At 39.1% G+C, this 19,536-nt stretch overlaps 2 protein-coding genes across 2 annotated transcripts; one reads left to right on the forward strand and one right to left on the reverse strand.

The window, feature by feature from the left end:
- Positions 1-807: 807 nt before the first annotated feature.
- Positions 808-13,163, forward strand: RB195_020599 (uncharacterized protein; the record flags this gene model as incomplete). The annotated part of the gene is made up of 42 exons (XM_064188966.1): positions 808-927; positions 1,002-1,183; positions 1,913-2,018; positions 2,074-2,145; positions 2,211-2,329; positions 2,392-2,481; positions 2,547-2,629; positions 3,213-3,346; positions 3,486-3,611; positions 3,683-3,817; positions 3,874-3,962; positions 4,066-4,183; positions 4,270-4,388; positions 4,446-4,534; positions 4,729-4,822; positions 5,107-5,214; positions 5,292-5,411; positions 5,475-5,586; positions 6,548-6,642; positions 6,737-6,862; positions 6,974-7,100; positions 7,155-7,223; positions 7,301-7,365; positions 7,428-7,530; positions 7,589-7,666; positions 7,774-7,892; positions 8,047-8,190; positions 8,258-8,402; positions 8,471-8,635; positions 8,880-9,000; positions 9,209-9,401; positions 9,500-9,634; positions 9,795-9,927; positions 10,077-10,148; positions 10,200-10,291; positions 10,818-10,965; positions 11,026-11,125; positions 11,224-11,320; positions 11,602-11,728; positions 11,798-11,892; positions 11,965-12,076; positions 12,912-13,163. 42 exons carry the CDS (start codon positions 808-810, stop codon positions 13,161-13,163), a joined length of 4,929 nt encoding a protein of 1,642 aa, XP_064044847.1.
- A 1,720-nt stretch (positions 13,164-14,883) lies between these two features.
- RB195_020600 (uncharacterized protein) lies at positions 14,884-18,135 on the reverse strand (the record flags this gene model as incomplete). The annotated part of the gene is made up of 5 exons (XM_013439528.2): positions 14,884-14,982; positions 15,320-15,382; positions 16,974-17,057; positions 17,452-17,529; positions 18,022-18,135. The coding sequence occupies 5 exons, from the start codon at positions 18,133-18,135 to the stop codon at positions 14,884-14,886; spliced, it is 438 nt and encodes a 145-aa protein (XP_013294982.2).
- Positions 18,136-19,536: the final 1,401 nt, after the last annotated feature.

The raw sequence follows: 19,536 nt of genomic DNA on the forward strand, positions 1-19,536 counted from the left end.
CACCATCCCTCGCAGCAGTCCGCGATGCTCTCACCGCGCCGCTTCGACTGCAGCTTCTTCCGCAACTACACCGTTCTTCATGTCTGACCCTATGAGAGTAATAAATTACTGACGGCTTTGATTTTTTCAAGCTCTGACGAGGGCGATCACGCCGAAACGTTAGCTGTTAATAAGAATCATTACCTATCTTCGGACGAGCTGAAGTTAATCAATACAGTTACAGCTACGAGACCAGTTACACTCGTATATGCGACCCCAGTCCAACCGTATATTAATTAGTAGTGTTCGACTCTCGGAGAAAAATCTCGACGCGATTAGGCGATGTATTGATCTCTGACGAGCTATAAACGGGGTTGTTATCTGAGTTTATTGGTTGACGATTCGTAAAATCACCTTCACCCCTTGAAATGGGCGATTCGATGCACAATATAGCCGATCGAATCTCCACACAGCAACTGTTCCTTTTCGAAAAAAAAAACCATTTGAGATGGGAAGAAGTTATTCTTTCTCGATCTTCCGCTAGTCGTCGGTTACGGTGTTCGGTTCCCGACAGACTCACGCTTCATTCGACGCTACACCTTCCTTATTTTGCCAACTCTTCGGGGTTTTCCTTGTTTTCGGTTCGGATTTTTACACGCTTCCGGATGGGATGGTTATCCAAGCTTGTACTAGCCTTAATGTACTCCTTTTGCTTGCCCTTTGCTGCCTTTAAGGGGGTGGTGCACTGACCCACTAACTTTTTCCAACAGCTCTTTCAATGTTTGCTTGATTCTTTCTCTTTTCCTACGGAAAATGAGTGTTTTTAGAATGGGAGACTCACGCCTCAATCATTTGGGCAGCGTGTTGGAGTCGAAAAACAGTACCCTACGCAGAGAAGCGGCACTAGCATTTGGCAAATACTGTCTTTCCGATTGCAAAGTTACAGAGGTAAGTGCTCAACGTCTATTTAAACATTAAAAACTTCCCTATATTAGAAATAAAAGACTATTTTAACAATTTAGGTTCTATTTAAATATATTTGCTCGCCATCATGGGATGCTCGTGTGGCTGCTGCGGATGCATTACATGCTTTGCTTCGAAATATGAGCAGTTTTAATGGAAAAATTGAGGAGGTTCCCGTTCTCGTCAGTCTCAAAGAAATCAACGCTGAATATGTGCTGAAAACATTCAAACCTTTGTTAAGGTATTCTTTATGAGGTGCATTTCTCAGGATACAGAGCCAGGCATATTCGAATGAATTTGGATGAATGTGTTACTTTTCGCAGACGAACAAATATTAGAACTACAACACGCACCTAACTACTAAAGGAATTTTTCAGTTCATGTAATGCAAATCCTTTTTTATTTGCTTACAATAGTGCGGTCCTCGCCCCCGGCCCCCAACTACAATATACCCGGAAGATTTTCCGGGTATATTGTATTTGGGGGCCGGGGGCGAGGACTCAATCGTGCTCTTTTTTTTAGAAGTTCGGTTTTCTTTTTTTTTTATCTTATTGGCTTTGTCTTGCATGTAATAGATCCTCTATAACTAATGCTTAGGTTTTAGGTTCCCAACTGACTTAGTTATTCACCTTCAGAAAAAAGAGTTTAGTTGAGTCCCTTACCGCAATGCTTTACCCAATTTTTTCTCGGGCGCGTATATTACCACAAAGACCACCCATGTTTCGTTCCTCTCAGCTCCTTCTCGCGTTGTGCGTCTTAGAATCGTGCACTATTTTGCCAAAAAGAACTAAAGAGGCCCCTTAATTATGATGCGCACAGAAAGATTGCAGTTGTAGTGCGCAATTCATCGCTTATTTTGTAACTATTATTCTTTACTAGCCGGATGTGCATGGGTCAGTGAAAGGAGAGATGTATGCTGTATGCTCCGTAAAATGGAAGAGAGAGATCTATCACCTCTAACTTCTTTCAGTGATGATGGTACAGCGTTAAATGCCGGAGCAAAAGTGAATGTACACCAACAACGTCTAGTTCTTGATCAACATCTGGACATGAGCGCTTCTATCGGTATAACTTCGGTAAGCCACCATTCTTATCTTCTGTAATGTATTTGTAAGAGAACAATGTGTACAGGCAGGCTTTTTAAATGACGTTGATGTATTACCGCAAAGCACTAGCAATTCTCCTCGTCAAGAGCCAGAAGAGGTTTGAGATTTTTTTCTAGTCCGAGCTGGTTACATTCTTGTTCTGAGGCGGTGATTTTGGTTCAGCTTCTCACTGCGGACTGCTCAAAGCTGAAAACCGAGGTGAAAGCCGAAGATTTTGAGAGTGGCGCAGGTGATAGGGTGGAGTGTGCATCGCAAAATGCTTTTCTACAGTTCTATTGCAGGTTGTCCATACTCTCTTTTTTTAAATTTTAGTCAGAGAAAAGCTACGATAGCCACTGTTCAGATTGCTTCCCCTATTAGCTGATCAACGATGGCAGTTCAGACATGGAGCTGCTATTGCAATGGCTAGAATTTTGTCTACCTCTTACTATAGGTAATACGACGTTGTCATGCGATGTTCTTCAAAGGTATAGTTATATTATTGCCTTAACTTTGCAGAATACCTCTCCCCTTCGTCGATTCATGTGCTTTACAATTGCTTCATGTTTTAATCCTTGATCAGTTCAACGACTTTGTCTCAGGTATATTCCCTTCTGTGAATATTAAGTCATTCTTTATTGCACTATTTTGTAAATCTTTGGATTTTGTGACATTAAATACCTCCTGCAAATAGTGCAGGAAAAATTCAATGCTTATTCCCCTTTGAAACCTCCGAGTCAAATTACAAATTTTCCATTCTGATCGCATATCTGCTATCACCGCTTGGGTCACTGAAGAGCATACATGCGTTAGCTTTCCTATTTTCCCAATGTACCACCATGCATGTTCGATTAGAGCAAGACACGCAGCTGAGAAAGTGTGCCATGCAGCGAAAAAGTGGTTTTGGACACACTGCCGTCGCTGTTGTCCGCGAAAGCTCAAGTCCCAACGACATATATGTATATGTGAAGGAATTTGTCACAATGCAGCATTATTCATATTTGCCCGAACTCTAAGACGTCCCAATTCAGTTTCGGATACATTCTGCTCTCTAATCCCAGGATTTCTACAGTTGTCAAATTTGAATCTGGTTCAGAAACTATTAGAATTCGTCAAATAAAACGTTATAATTGCTTATCTCTTATTTAAACAGATCCTAAGTCTCACGCAAGCGCTATATTTCAGGTCGTAGCGCCACTGCACCTGTACGTGAAACCTGTGCACAGGCTCTAGGTCATTTTCTACATAAAACGGACTCTCTTCGACAAACGGTGGTTCTTGGTCATCTTCGTCATCTTTTATCAATGCATGGAGAACGGGTTAGTTGCGTTAGCAATGCTGCACTGTTTTTAATGTCTTTCAAATTTTAGTATTCTTTTCAAAAGGCTGATGTTTCTATTTTATGTGATTCATCTTGTTTCTCTTTTCAAACCTTCCAATAAATGTCGAAATTTTCAGAAATGGCACTGTCGACAGAGTGCTTTGCTTGTCTTCAAATATTTCTTTGCTGTTGCATCCTCTTCTGAAGCTTTCAACGATTGCTTTAAGCTAGTGGTTTCTTGTTTAAATGACCCCGTTGATGATGTAAGTTGACGATTAATTTTATGTCTATCTTGGTTGTTTCATAAGTTTCATTCATATTTTTCGCATTAAAGGTCGTGTCTTGCGCTGTCACAACGCTATCATCTTTGCTTTCCAATCCATCAGTGGATAGTAAGCGGTCAGATCTTATCCAACAAGTGATGTCGAATGTGTGGCAGTTGCTTGAACAAGAATCGAAGAAAGAGCAGGTGAAATCGGAATCATTGATTCTGTCTAAAATAAGCATATTATTCTTGAATTGTAGCTTCGTACTGGTTTGGATGCTCTTGCGGTAGATCTGATTAGTATTGTGGAAACGTGGTTGCGATTGCAAGAGACGTCTGTTTTGACTAGGTTGGTTTTCTATATTTTTGTCTTCGCTTTCTCTTTCTAATCATGAAATGTGTAGTTTGTTCTGCGTACGATCACACACTGCATTTGATCTTTTTCTTTACAGGGAACAAATTATGACTATTGTTAGTATGGTGGATGAGCAGTTTCAATCGAGATCCCAGAAAATTATTACCCTACTTTTTACAGCTTTCAAACGAGATGAAGGAGTTTTGAATGGAACGGTAAGTGCAAATTTATTTCTTTCCTTTCTATATAGTTTGCAAATAGTTTGTTCTTGTGAAAGTTCATCTTGAAATTGTGCTTCTAGGACATTCTTACCATTCTGAAACTCTTCTATCGTATATTACTGTTTACTGCACCAGCATCAGATATGATATTATTGGAAAATGTGTATATTACGTCAAAGACACTACTAGAGAAATATGGGTGCGGCTTCTTATTGTCTTCTCGTTTTTTTTATATATTCTTGATTTTGCATTGTAGGTCGGAACTTATACAGTCAAAAGCTTTATTAGATAAAATAGGACCATGGGCGGGTTGTTTGCTTCTTGATCATAGAAGCGCTGTAATAGGTCAGTTCAAAGTTGTTTTTTCTCTTTTTAAATTGAACTAAACTTATAAAGTTAAGAAATATCTCTGGGGGTATTCCTATTTTTCAAACAAATAGCGTGTGAAAATATACTAGCTTTACAAAGATTTCGGTGGTGGTGTGATTTAGATAAATTTGAATCACACCACCAATTTCTTTGCTCAAATGTTCATTTAGATGTATTTACATATTGTGTCGACATCGCGACAAGCTCACGAGATGATCCTTTGGTTAGGATGGCAAGTGAAGAAGTGCGGTGTCTATCGGATAAGTGAGTTATTTTCATCGCACTTTAGAAACTTTGTGTTTGTGGTTTTCTGACGCCCTCGAATTCCAAGGACCCCTTTCCTTCACGCTTAACCAAGGGGATAAGCGATTCGCAACTGATAGGTTACATTTTGAATATCGCATAATCTGCTAAGTCATTGGAGAAGTTCCAGTGGAAAATTTTCTCGCCGATCATCACAAGCTCGGCAAAATTTCATTCTATCATTAATTGATGTTTATGACATGTATACTTTCTGACTTTACAGTTCCTATAGTATGCAATTTTAGAGAAAAAGATGATGTGTATATAACTCGGAAGATTATTGCTGCAAAATTTCTAGCTGCTATTATTCAATTACATTATGAGAGTAGGATTGATCTTGAAGGACAACCAGTGTGGGTGATTTTACTTTGTTTATCAGTACTAAGTTTATTTTATTTGCCTTATCAAAACCAATTGTGAATATTTTCAGAACTGATGCAATTCAGCTGTTGTTTGCCCCATTTCTGAGCTCAAATCTCTTGTATCAAAATCTTGGTGCCGCTGTAATATTGAATGAATGGGCTGCTGTTTACAGAGAGTCCATGAATAGGTATGGATAATCACAACTCTCATAATCACAAGGTATTTGGCTAATCTTATATTCACTTTGCAGAGGTGTCCAGCTGGATCCTCCCGTAACTCTACTTCAAATTTGTGATGCCTTCCTTAGGGCACCGGCGAAGAGCTACGATGAACTGACTTCAGCAGTTAATCATCTTACAATGGTATGCTCATTGAAGTTGCCCTTTTTGGTCTTTTTCTACTCCTTCAATAATTTGCATCTAGAATAACTCGTTTCACGTATACCGTCAGAGAGAAGAAGGTAAAGGAAACTCGTAAGTGCTTGATCGACGGTGTGCACAGAAGATATCGAGTTTCTTTTTCTGGAATCGTCGAATATTTGAATGTGTCACTGAGAATATAGTTAATATGGGCCGGGTGTAGTGTATCGGCTAGAGGTTCCGCTTCCTGTACGATCGATCGGAAGTTTGAATCAGCCTTAGTGCTCACCAAGCCCTTTATCCCTCCGTGGTCGGTAAATTGGTATCAGACCTGTCTGAGAGGATAAAAACACTGACTTGACACATCAGGTAGCCGCCGCAAGTCATTGTTCAGGCTAGTTACACATTCGTAATCCTCAAACGATTCTGAATTGAAATGAACGTGGGGGCACATCCCAAGCGGATTGATTAACGCCAGAAACTTTAACTTTATAGTTAATATAGTTAGTAGAGCAACTAAGTATTCAAATTTCCTTTATTTCCCTTCCCCTTCTATATTCGTGATTTTGAACTCATCTGTTTTAATCTGTCGAATTATCAAAACTTCTTCGGACACATTCTATCCATGAGTAGAGTATAACCTTTGTACTTACTATGATTATCCATTTAGCCTGGGTTATGATGAAGAAATCTGCATCTTTCGGAATTCTGTAATAAAAGAGAAAAATTACTGAAACCCAACTCTTCATTGTCCATATTGCAGTCATAGTCATATCCATTTGATCCTTTGGACTCTGAAAGTGTTCGAATATTCGTAGTAGAGCAGTTCTAATCCAAATATTATTCGGATTTTTTTTTCATCCGTTGAAGTATGAGTTAAGGTCTTAGTTTGGGGACGGTAGTGAATTTCATACTATTTCCTAAATATTTGGATCGCCAAATTCTTGATTACGATTATGTTCAGGACTGCAAAGAGTTCGTCGACTATTGTGTCTCAAGAGGAGTTGACAGGAGTAAGCTGAGCTTGGAAGAGTCTGTTTCTGTTGAGGAAATTAGCAAGTTAGTCCGTTTCACCTCCTTGCTATTATTTTTTCTTTACCGTTATCCTCTTACTTTATTGCTATTCATGCTATGTATCGAAATTCCTAAATAGGGTGGCGTATGATTTGTGCTTACGCGGTTTAACAGCTCCTAATCATATCGAATCCCTCAATACACGATACACTGTCCTGACTGATTCGATAGAATTCACCAAGATGGCGGTTAAGACGAACACAACGTGAGTTTATATGGATTTGTCTATTTTAAAGGAACCTATTAATGTCTAAATCGTTTCTAAAGTAAGTTCGAACCAATATAAATAACATTCGAGCAGCAACAACATTTGCAGAAGAGTGTTGGCATTTCTATCATCAGCCTTGTTTTATTTTGGATTTGCTCCTGAAAAACTCACACCAATGGTGCGACCACTCGTAGAATGCATGCAAAACGAACGGAATTCAACTGTGTCCGCTGAGGTTTGTGTGATCCGATATTTTGTTCGTTAACGCTCTTAACTTCCTCTATAACAGGTTTTTCGAGGAGCTGTGACGTTAATGATCGCCTATAGTTGGCCAAGAACGCCACGGCCTTATGTGAAAGTAAGTTACTTGTTAGTATCATTATCTACGGTGTTAATTCCTTATTCGTAGAGTGAGGTATGGGTCTTTTTCTCTAGGTTCTTGCTCGTGCTATGGATATGTTCTCAAGTTGTTCCAATCGCATTCCTAAACCGGAAGATTGGTAGTGCTAAAGCTACTTCCTTCATTTTTTTCCAAGCTTTCTTCTGTAAATTTGTTGTTTAGGGGAGCTAAGGATCAACAACATCTGATCCTGTCTCTACAGTGGACAGACCCGGAAAAACGTGTTTTTTCTTCTCCAAGCGCAAACGCAGAGCTGATGTTTCTTGTAAGATTTTTTTTTCTGTTTTCATACTTTTACTATTATTTAATAATAATTTTCTGAGGTATGTTCAACATTCGCGGTCGATCAATTACCAGAGTTTTACGAGCATTTTGCCTTGGACAATTGCACGAATCAACAGGTCTGTTGCTGCTGGTCAGTTTATTGTTGCTAGCTTAGAAACTTAGTGTAGAAACGTTAATATTTAAAACGTTAACATTTTCGCTGTCTCCCATTGTCCGTTTTGAGGTATTATTGTCGCGAATGGCGTTGCACGATTGTCTGTGGTCAAGAGTAGGGTCTACACTGTCGGACGCTTCCACTTCACTTATACTGGAGCTTCTGGCTAGCCCAAACCCTGCCCTTAGGTAACTCAGCTATCTTTTCTCTCATGACTTGTTAAGGAAACATAGAACAAAGATTAATTCAAATGTTTTTACTTGCTGCAGTTTACAATTTTGTTTTAGCACTTGAACATAGGAATTCTTAGAAGTTTAGACATTTATGATACATTTTGTCTAGGTTTGCTGCAGCTAAATCTGTGGAAACTTTTGCTCGCTCTCGTCTTGGTGATACCATTTCACGAACATATCACCAATTGTCCTCGATGCTTTCCAATGTTTCGAATCCAAATGAGAGGAAAGGTGCCATTGAAGCTATGTTAAGGTAGTTTTTATTTTTGTGAAAAGTCCCGTCAATTTTCCTTTTTCGGCAACAGAAAGTGTTCTCAAAGGTTGTCCTTCATCGATTCTGCTCTCAATGGTGCTGTTTCCTTGCTAGCTCCTTTGGTGTTCGTACGAATGACTGACAAATTAGAAGAGATCCGAGAAGCGGCTGGAGAAGCATTTCGTAACATGGTTCCACTGTTAGCGTTGGAGGTTTCTTTCAATCTGTTCTTTGCTACCATAACATCTATGTTTCCTAGGAGGTGCACAGTTTTATTCAGGATGTCACCGTGCCGGTGCCGGGACTAAACGAAGAGTTGTCAGCAAAACGCACAGAAAGTGCAGAGTTTGTGAATGTTCTGTCTGCACCGAATAAATTGGCTCTCGTTGAGACATCCACAATTCGTGGACTTTGCAAAACGATTCAACTGAGGCACTATCAGGCGGTGAGTTCTCATCTGCATGGAGATGCCAAGTTCTGATGAAGTGATGATTCCGACATCCGTAAATTTTCATCTATTTACGCGATTGTTCTTCACGAATATCTCTGAGCTCGTTTTTGTACGCTATATAGGTTTCGGAACATGGTTTGCTATATTGTACGTGCTCCTGAGAGCAAGAGTAATGAAAGCTTACCAGATTATCCTCACAGAAATCATTTTCGCTCACTTAGACATAGCCTGTTTCTAGGAAGGAATAACATGGATGCGTTTCATGCGAAAATTTGGTCTTAACGGAATCCTTGCCGATGATATGGGTCTTGGAAAAACTTTGCAAACCTTATGTGCTCTCGCTTTATCGATCGATAACGGTGAGTGTCGTTCATCAAAAACTGCTTCATATTTGTTCCCGTGTGGATCTTTCCTGCGTCTTCCACTTTTTTATCAGTATCCACTACTATTTTTGCTCACGAAAAGTCTGGTCACGGGATTTTCGGAAGATCTTTCAAATAAGGGGCTGGCGATCAATGCCGTGCATTTTATTCTTTAATCTCTGGAATAAAAGCGAGTTATTTGCAGATGCTCAACTAACTAGTCGATGTTCATTGATTGTATGTCCACGGACATTGGTTGACCATTGGTGTAACGAATGGCGTCGCTTTTTCCCTGGCAGAACGCCAGCACGTCACGTCGAAGGAGCGCCAACGAAGTGGAAATCTGCAGAGATTGTGGTTGCAGCATATGAGGACCTTAAAGGGAATTCCTCATTAGGGTTAGAACTAAATTTCTCTTTTCTTTTACTGCTCTTCTGAGCTGCAGAATACTACCCGTAATTGTACAAAAAGAAAATTACCTTTGTTACTCATACAGCCGTGTTGCATGGAACTATGTTGTATTGGACGAGGGTCATGTCCTAAGAAATCCCAAAACTGCGATATGGCGAGCGGCAAACGAGCTGAACTGCACTAGTCGGCTGATTTTGTCCGGCACACCGGTTCAAAACAGGTTCGTCGTAATTGGAGCGATGTATTCCTGTTTCTTTCTTCTAGAAAAAACCAGAGGAATATATAACTCGAAGGAGAAGTTACTCAGCAATTCTTTCCTTCTTTTCGAGCGATTTACTATTTGTGAAGGTGTTTTACCATGATCACTTGAACCCTTTTAGCCCAGCTGATCTATGGGCTTTGTTCACTTGGTTGATGCCCGGTTATCTTGGGGATGAAAGGCATTTCCGTGCGCAATTCCTACGGAAGATTCTCAGGTGTCGAAGTCATAAAGCAACAGAAAAGGATATACAAGTGTGATCCTTCCTCGATAATGTCTAGTTTTTATTTTTTTTCTGATTTATTTTTCAAAATTGTTCCTTAATCTCTTTGCATAGGAGTTTTGAGCAAGTTCCCTAGTATTTGTGACCACTTTTGTACATGATCGTACGACACTTTTTCAGGACGGATCTGAGGCAGTATCTCATCTTCATCGTTTAATTCTTCCGTTTATAATGAGGCGATTGAAGTCGGAGGTATTGCCATTCTAATTTGTTGTCGTTCTACTCCCTAATGAGCTTATCCAGGTTCTACGAGAGTTGCCCGATAAGAATGTGCAAGACTACGAATGTCAGCTAAGCGATGAACAAAAGACCATATACAAGTTTATTGTTGACAGGTACAGAAGTTTATAGAAGGATTTAATTATTTGTTTATCTATGCTTTTTCGCACTTTATCTGTGCATTACTTTATGGGAGCGAGTGTGACGCCGTTGGCTAAAGGTCCGTTGTAGCCACGCGGTCGATTTTTCGAAACCGCCCTAGTGCAAACCAAGCCGTTCATCCCTCCTGGGTCTATAAATTGGTACCAGACTTGTCTGGGAGGATGAAAACACTGACTTCATCGGCTGGCCCCCGCAAGTCATTGTATAGGCCAATACGCGTTCCAAAACCTCAACGACTACGAATTCCAGTAAAACGCGTTGGCGCATCTCAAGTGGATTGATACCACAGTGACTTTATTCTTTATCTTTTTTATCAGTATGGGTTCGTATTCCATCTCAAGACAAAGAAAAAGACAAAAATCAACGAGAAATTTACCAAATTTCGAAAGATCCAGTACTTTCTCTTCCTTTTTCAATGAAACTTATTTTTCTCACAGTTTGACTTCTCTTTTTGTTGTTTTAACCGTCGCTTATATTCAGGTGTACCGCTAACCGTACTCAGTTGGCTGCACGACGTGGTATCTCTCCTCTACATGCACTTACTGCATTACGACAGTTAGTAGATCATCCGCTTCTCATCGAAGACGTTCTCACGAAATTAGGTGCTCCGGAAGAGATTAAGAAGCTGGTACACATTTTTCATTTCTTAACTGTAGTACTTGCAAATATAAAAATTCTATCATTTCAGCTACCATCGGCTTCATCTGGCAAAATGGCTGCTCTAGGACAGTTATTGAATGAATGTGGCATCGGATTAGTTGTGGAGAAAGAAGATCCGGAAGACGAAGGTCTGTTTGGAGCTGTTTTTTTTTTGTTTCGTAGTTCTTTTTGTAGCAGTTTGAATTTTTTTCCAATGTTTCTCTTATGTGGAGTGATTTGCTTATAGATCCACTATCAGCGATACCAGTGGAAATGCCACATCGTGCGCTGATATTTTGTCAATGGAAGTCATCTGTACAGTTGGTTTCAAGTGCACTGACGAGGTGATCACAAAATTCATCTGATTTCGATTTCTTGTGCAAGACATGGTGTTCTGTGCCCTGATTTTCTAAATGAGAGATTTTCTTGAAGTCCTGCGAATTTTTAATTCATTCCTGCGCACCAAAAGTTCAGTATTTCGTGCGTATTGGTTTTCATGCCGAGAAATTCTGCTACCATTTCCATTATCGTTTTTTCAATATTTGTTCTTTATCTTTAAAATTCTACTTTTTAAAATTTCATGTTATCCATTTATTTCCCTCCTTTGTTAGAAATATTTGTTCAGAGGAGATTTTGGCGCACCGATATCTCATCTCGTTCTCGATGGATCCGTTGCACCCTCGGATCGCCAGTCAGTGGTTGATCGATTCAATACCGATCATCTGATCGATGTACTTGTGCTTACAACACATGTGAGCAAACACTAATCAGTTTTCAATTCTTTTTTCCACTTTCTTTCACTGGCTAGATTCGATTTTTAGATTGGTGGAGTTGGTTTGAATCTTACGGGTGCTGATGTAGTGATTTTCCTTGATCATGACTGGAATCCTATGAAAGACCTGCAAGCTATAGACAGGTTGGTGCTTTTTCAAGGTTTTATAATTATGCGCCTTTTCTTGCTGACTTAAACTCATTAATATGTTGTTAGAGCGCACCGTATTGGTCAGACAAGAAAAGTGAACGTTTACCGACTAATCACTCAGGGTACAATTGAGGACAAAGTCATGAGCTTGCATAAGTTCAAGCAGGACACGGCAGATGTAAGTTTTCTTCTAGTTTTTTCGACAGAAAAAATTCTGCTCATACTAGTTTGGTTCTTATCGTGGTTTCTTTGCAATGGTTGCCGTTTTACATGTGCTTTCCCTTGCTATTATCCTACATACATTATACATGTCCAAAATTACCTCTATCCTTTTATTGCACGTGTTCATTTTTAGAACATAATATTATCCGTTTCTGTTTTGCTCCCCTTTGCTTTTCTTCTCAATAGCTATGGCTTCTCGTGAATTTAGTTAAGATAAGCACGTGGATTGCGTCCGATTTGAACAAATTCGTCGCGAAAATCTTGAAATCTGATAGAAGCTCGCTGTAATGAGACACATTTTTGACGCTGTGGTTTTTTCAAGTCATAAGAAAACATTTCTAAACAACGTAGCCCTTTTTCTGCATTCTTTGTGTGCATCCGTTGTTTTTTTCCATTTGTCTCGATTTGCTTTTTGTCCAGTTCTCAGTAACCATTGGTTTTATCTTACTAATCTCCTTTAAGTACTCTGGTTACAGTTATTCTATTTATCGAAACTTTTGTGCTAATGGAAGCACGGAGAAAGAAATCGTACTAGATATAACGTTTGGCTGAGTCGGCGAACGTGCAGCGATGTCCGAGTGGTTAAGGAGTTGGACTTGAAATCCAATGGGCATTGCCCGCGTAGGTTCGAACCCTGCTCGCTGCGAACGTTTTGCATTTCTTTAATAAATGTGAATAAATGCGTGTTTAATTAGAAAATGATTGCAAACCGGTTGGATTTATTCAACAAACTTTGGAATTTATGAAAATTTATTAAAAACTATTAGTATTGGCTTATTAGTACATTTCAGGCATTGATTGGAGCTGATAATCGATCACTGCAAACGATGGCTACGGATGAACTAATGAATATGTTCATATTAGACGGTGAACAACCATCAAAAGAGAATGGAGGTCCTGAAGCGAAGAAAAAACGCAAAACTGCAACTGTAACATCGGACGTATCATCGGTGGAGGATCGCTGGAATTTGGCGGAATTATGGGATGAAAGCCAATATGAGCAACAGTTTGATGTGTCTCAATTTATTAAGGATGCTGTGTAGGTGTGAATTTCTTTTTTTTTTAGATTCCGGTGCTTAATAGCTGTTAGTAGTACAAGTATTCTTTGTTTACTTAAATCAAAGGTGTTATTTTCACAAGCACCTCATTTTAAGTATTTAACTAAGCGTTGTGTAATGAGTTTACATCGGTGAAAGCATCCTATAAAAAGCAATTTGGTGATCATCGATTGGAGATTTGTATGACTAAAATTAAAATTATTAAATTACAGGAAAAACCTGTTCAGCTTTATCGAAAAACTTTAGAGGGAAGGAAAGGAAGCATTGAGATTATTGCTTTGGTCACCCAATAGTTTCATTTTATGGCCAAAATTTTTGAGAATTGGATTTATTTCTTTCTCCTGAATTCAGAGGTGGAACCCCGGAAAATTGAGCTGAATTTGAGGCGAGAATAAATTTAGAATAAATTCTTTAGATAGTTATGTACGTCCCTTTCTAGGAAATGGATTGAAACATCGCTGTAATTTTCTGTTCCCGTCTAGTAAAGTAATTTTTATGCATATTCCTTCTTTCTTTCCATTTTTTTAAAGGAAAATGCATATTTCTTCTTTCTTTCCATTTCTTTCAAAACATTTAATGGTGCATATAGTATAGTTTTTTTACTGAGATGATATGAGGGATGCGATTTTCGGAAGTGTTTTTTTTCTGGATTTACCGACATGGAATAGAATGCGATATAGTTAATTTTACATGTGTATTCAATGCACTTTCCACTTTCACAGTGCATAAAATGTGTAAGCGGTTATACCATCAGTTTGAATACTGCGGTAGCACCGACGGGGGTTGTTTTGCACCAATGTGAACTGCTTTTCACTTCGCTAAAGTTCCAGTGTTTGTGACTGACTTATGTAGATACGCGGTTTTTTAACCGTTTTGTTCGTTTTTTTCTTTATTATTGGTTTGCATTTCATTTTCTTACGGGTCTTAGGATGTTTGAATTGTTGAACGAATAAAATTAGTAATATTTTGGTTTAGGTTTTTTTTTAGAGTTAATTGTGTATTGTGCTTAATTTCCTAAAAAAAAAATTGTTCTTTTTTTTTTCGTTTTCTCTCCTATTTCAATTTAAGTAATTGAAAAGAGAAAAGAGTTTCTTTTTTTTTCTCTGCAACGGCTCTCTGATTTTCTCTCTTTTTTTTTTACAAATGCCATAGTAACGGTGATAAATATGAACACCAGTGGTTAATGGCTATATACAAGTTACGAGAGGCCTTGAATAGTTCGCTTTTACACATAAGGACCAGTTTTCGTTTTAAGAAACTCATGTATTTTTCTTCCTTCATAATTTCTTTGCATGCACTTCATCTATGTGATATGTGTGTTAATTTTCGAAACCAAAGAAGACAAATTTCTACAATTTGTTTACAGATTACAGCTGTAAACATATCCTTAAACTTCACAACCACCAGGAACTCCGGTCGACATTAGAAATTGCCGCATGAGGTCAATTATTAGATTTTACATCCAATAACTAGTATTTTGATGATGTCGCTTGGGAAAAGGAGAAGAAATGAGTTGGAAATTTCTGAAATTAGTGATTATCTGTGATCTCGTCCGCATTCTGCGCCTCAGTCTCGTCCGGACGTTTTTGAGCTTCTTCGTGCATGTTTATTCATTCCATAACCCTTTAACAACCCTTTAAAATTGTATTTTAAATAACGTAGAAAAAAAAACAGTTTTGAAATTAATGCGCTCTTTTCGAACAGTTCAAATCTGCTCTCCGGCTGTGATGTCGTGAATTTTTGAAGCGCTGTACTCCTGTTTAGGATTTTCCCATGGATGTTCGTAGATGTTGATCTCGTATAGCTGTAAAAATATATTTTAAAATAGAAATTTAAATCTTAAAAAAAATTGAATTAAAGTTTAGAAATAGTAAGTCATTCTTTAGAGGGATTAAATAAGCATTTAGGGAATTCGAAGGAGGTTTATTTGAGCGCAGGGATTCACAACACTTTCAACTACTTTTACTTTTGATTTCAATTTTTTTTTCAAAATTTCTTTTAATTTTAATTTTCCTATCTATCCAATATCGGCGCTCATCGCAGTTGACCGGACAGAGGATCCGGAAGGTATTTCAGCAGAACATACTTCCTCTTTTCTGGTTCTATTATTTAAAAAAAAAGAAATCTGAAGCAAAACCGACCGCTTGGTTTCCTCCTTTTTTCAGCTCACATTTTTCTTGGAGCAGGGCAGTTGCGGCGACTTCCTGAATAGAAAAATAGCAATGTTGAATATATATTGATATAAGGGAATACAAGTTTACTTTAACTTCTTTTTTTTCAGATTAAAAAGGAATGGTACGCTTTTGAAATAGTTTCGGGACTTTTGAAAACAAACGACTATCGCAAGGCTCAAATCTGTAAGCTTGTGTACTTCTTAATTTTAGCTTTCGCTGCACAGTGCGTTTTTTTTTCTCTTCTTCTTCCCTGTATGCGATCTTCGCGGGTCAATGTTGGCTAACAAAAATATAAAATTACAGTGCAAAAAAGAACAAAGGTAAAAAAATGAGGGAAACGGGGAAGTAAGTAGATCAGGGAACGATATTGGTGGAAGTTACCTGGATAACGGCAAATATTTTTTGGAAGAAAATTGTCAAATAAATAACAGTTAAGTAATAGATTTTAAAAAATTAAAAAATTTAAATCACTCATTAATTTATTCTATTCAAATATTTAAATATTTATTTAAGAATCTTCTCCCCTAAAGGTACTAGTCGCTATGAGAATCGCTAGCAAAAATTTGATGTCTTTCGAAGTCTCATAGTCTCCCTCTTCTCCCCCTATGCATTGGTTAAACGTTTCAAGTCAAATATTTTCATACTTACAACAGTTCAGTGGGATAAATTCATCAATCCAATTGTCGCGTCCCCGGATGATAGTCGCCCGGGTCCAATTCCGGGAACTCATTGATGTGTGGGTCCCGTAAACTGGGAACGGAGCCTAACATCCCAGTAATACGACAAAGGGGTGCACTTGGCTAGATAGTACCCGCACGTGAACATGGTAGCCGCTAGTCTTGCATCGATGGTTCATCCCTTGCCGCGTGGGGTCACAACCTTGGGCGGCAATAAGGCTACCGTTCTACTTTCCTGTACTTTACCCTTACTCTGGCCCCATGTCGGCTCGTACACTAGGTTCTAGGACTTGCGCGATGTCGCTGGCCGCCGTCCTGATGGCGCTTGCGGCCTGGGCTCTTCGAGCCCCTTGCAACCCTCATGTACATTTACCACATACCTATGGATTCCTTCCTCACCCTCTTGTGGTTTCTGTGCACTCGACTGCTAACAACACGCTGAGTTATTACTCAATCTTCATCCCACTCTTCATTTATATCCATACTACAATACCAAAGAGCGGGGCCTAACCAGCCATTCACTACGGGCCCGGCAAGAACAAATCACCGAATGCATGAGCGAAGCATGGACTCAGGGGCGTGTGCTACACTCCGCCAGACAGTCTCAGGGACGCCGGTTACCTGTAGCTCGTACCCGCTCCTCCTCCTCCCTTTTGGCAGATAGTATTGCTCAAAAGTGGCACTGTTTTTCGCATCCGGTCCTCTTATCGTTTGCCAGGTGACTTGTTGATGGAATAAATTTCGGAACACGGAACGGCTTCTTTTTATAGAGGCAAAACTGGGCGGAGCATAAAGCGCGCGAAATGGAGGAGAGCTGTGGGATCTTTCTCGCGTCCGCGGCACGCGCCCTTTAGATGCTATGAAAAGTGTCGCGTGGAATCCGCGACACCGATGTTAAGACTTTTTCTTTGTATTATAGTATCTAGTAAATAAAAAAAGCTCACAGTTTTCTTACATGTTGATTCGCCGTAAATCACCTCCAGCATGTATCTTATTCCTGCCACCACCTGAGTTTGAGCCTTCACAACCTAAAATAGGAAGGGCGGTAGAAATTTTCAAGCAAAAAAAACTTTTAGTTGTACGAAAATAAAGGAAGATGGTAGAAAATCTAAAATATATCTAAAATCTAAAATATCCTTCATATAACAGTTTGATGTGCCAGAAAAATTGAAGAAATATCTTGTGAACTCTAGAACTTTGATTTAGGAGAAAGAATTTAAAATAAGTTCCAGAAGTGTGACGAAGTGCCGTGGTGAATCGGTGTAATGAAACAAAACGTTTGAAAAAGTAAAACAAATGCAGTTCTGCGGGAATGACCTCTTTTCTCACACTTCACAACTGCTTTAAAGCTGTTTCATACACGGCTCCACTCTCTATCTTTTTTATCCAGAGAGAGAGGAGAAAAAAAATCCGCGAACGAACCTTGATTGGAATCAGGTGGTATTCTCCATCGTTAGATATGGTGCCATCCACCGATTCTAGCGCATTCCATGCTTTTTTCTGAATTATTTCCATTAAAATTGTGTAGAGATAATTCAGGATGGCCCACATAAACCACTCAGAAAATTTGCTGGATGGGTAATCGCAACACAGGTGTATTTCAACCGACACAGCTTCTCTCACACCTATGCTCCCATTCTACCGTTTACTTAATCCTTCGAGGACAGCGCGGCTCAATGATGAACCGCTCACTTTCCAACGCTTATTTTTTTCATGATTTCCTAATTCTATAAAAGTTTCTTCTCCAACTTTAAAATAATACAAATATAGCTCGTAATAGTCGATTGGCTTGTCCTATGCACAGCAGATACGCTAAAATGAGCGCCCTGTCATCAGTGGGTTAAATTTGAACGAGCATCGTGATGCTTATACGAAAATCAAAAATTATCTCATAATTCCCTAAATATCGGGGAAATTGGCGATCGTCAGCTGAAGCAGGTCATGAGGGACAGCGAAAAATGGACTTAAAACAAAAAATAGTCCTTAACTAACCATATGTTCCGGATCATTAGGGTTCTGTGACATAATTCCTCCAGTCATTGTCTGAGCGTGACTAGAAGTAGCAATAGAGATGAGCAATGCGATCGCGACTAAGATATACGACATTTTTCCTGAAATATGCTATTCACTAACATAGGGATAAATGTCTGACATCAATCAATCCGCTTGGGACCCGCCAACTAGTTCGACTAATAATCGTTGACGTTTACGAACACGTGTGCATTTCTACAATGACGTAGGGGCAGTCAATGTATTAAAGGCATCACCCCACGAACCTGAAGTGGTACGGATTTCAGGTGGAGTATTCATATACGGGATCGTAGATTATGGAGAGAAGGGTGATTCCGTTCATTTCTTCTTAATTCCCGTAAAAAAATGGTCCCGGACGATACCGCTTCTGGCGTTCCGGCCCGCTATTTTCTACGAGAAGTTCGATTGGAGCGCGCCAGCTTTGTGCACACGCTGCATCCTCCGGGCCGTTTTTTTTTTAACGGTAATTAGGAAGAAATGGACGGAATCACCCCCCTCTCCGTAGTCTCCCATCCTGTATACGAATACTCCACCTGAAATCCGTGCCACCTCAGATTCGTGGGGTGACGCCTTTAATTCAGTGTTTTTATCCGCCTGGACAAGTCTGATACCAATTCGACCTCGGAGAAATAGAACGCATGGTTGGCGCTGGGGCGGTTTCGAACCATAGATCGATCGTACAGGCACAGACGGAACTCTTGCCGATTGAGCTACACCCGCCGTAGAGAGAGGATTACATACTATTAGTTTATCTCTCATTTCACGTAAACAAAAATATAATTTTAAAAAGTGACATAAATCAATCAAATTAATAAAAAGAAACAGTTCAAGATGTTCAAAAAAAAACAAAATGAAATCTTTACGCTTCTTCCTCTTCCTGAAAAAAAAAAATATTTTTGGAGAAGAAAGGTGTAAAGATAAGAGGAAGAGTTGTGAAGGAACGTAAAATAACACAAAGGGAATCACAGGATACTTGAAACTGGAAAGACTTCTAAAAATCCTAGAAGCAGAGAATTAAAAAAAAAAGAAAAATATTTCCTCTCCAAAAATATAAGATAGATAGATGAAATATCTCTGAAAATATAAGACACATGAAAATATCTGTTTTATAGCAACTGAGTATTGACTACAGCAAAGTTTTTGTGCATCCGATCATGGCAGCAGTCTCATTGGGTCCCATTGCCATTCCTATGCTAAGAATCATACAAGAAGCATTCTATTAAGTCATATATCTATTATATTCATGTTTAGGGGATAAAGTTTAAACTGGTCATTACAGCAGAGTTTGATGAATGAATGACGATTAACAAAGAATCGAAGCACACAAGAGGATCGCAAATAAAGGTCCCATTGAGAGTGCGGGGAGTTACACACACACTTCTAATGAAATGAGAAAAAAAAAGCTGTTCAAATTAATGACTCATCCACGGGTATTTTTCGATGTCTGAACAGCTAACAGCTGAAATTTGCTGAAAA

The sequence above is a fragment of the Necator americanus genome, chromosome II (genome assembly GCF_031761385.1).
Source record: "Necator americanus strain Aroian chromosome II, whole genome shotgun sequence".
NCBI classification, from domain to species: Eukaryota; Metazoa; Nematoda; class Chromadorea; order Rhabditida; family Ancylostomatidae; genus Necator; species Necator americanus.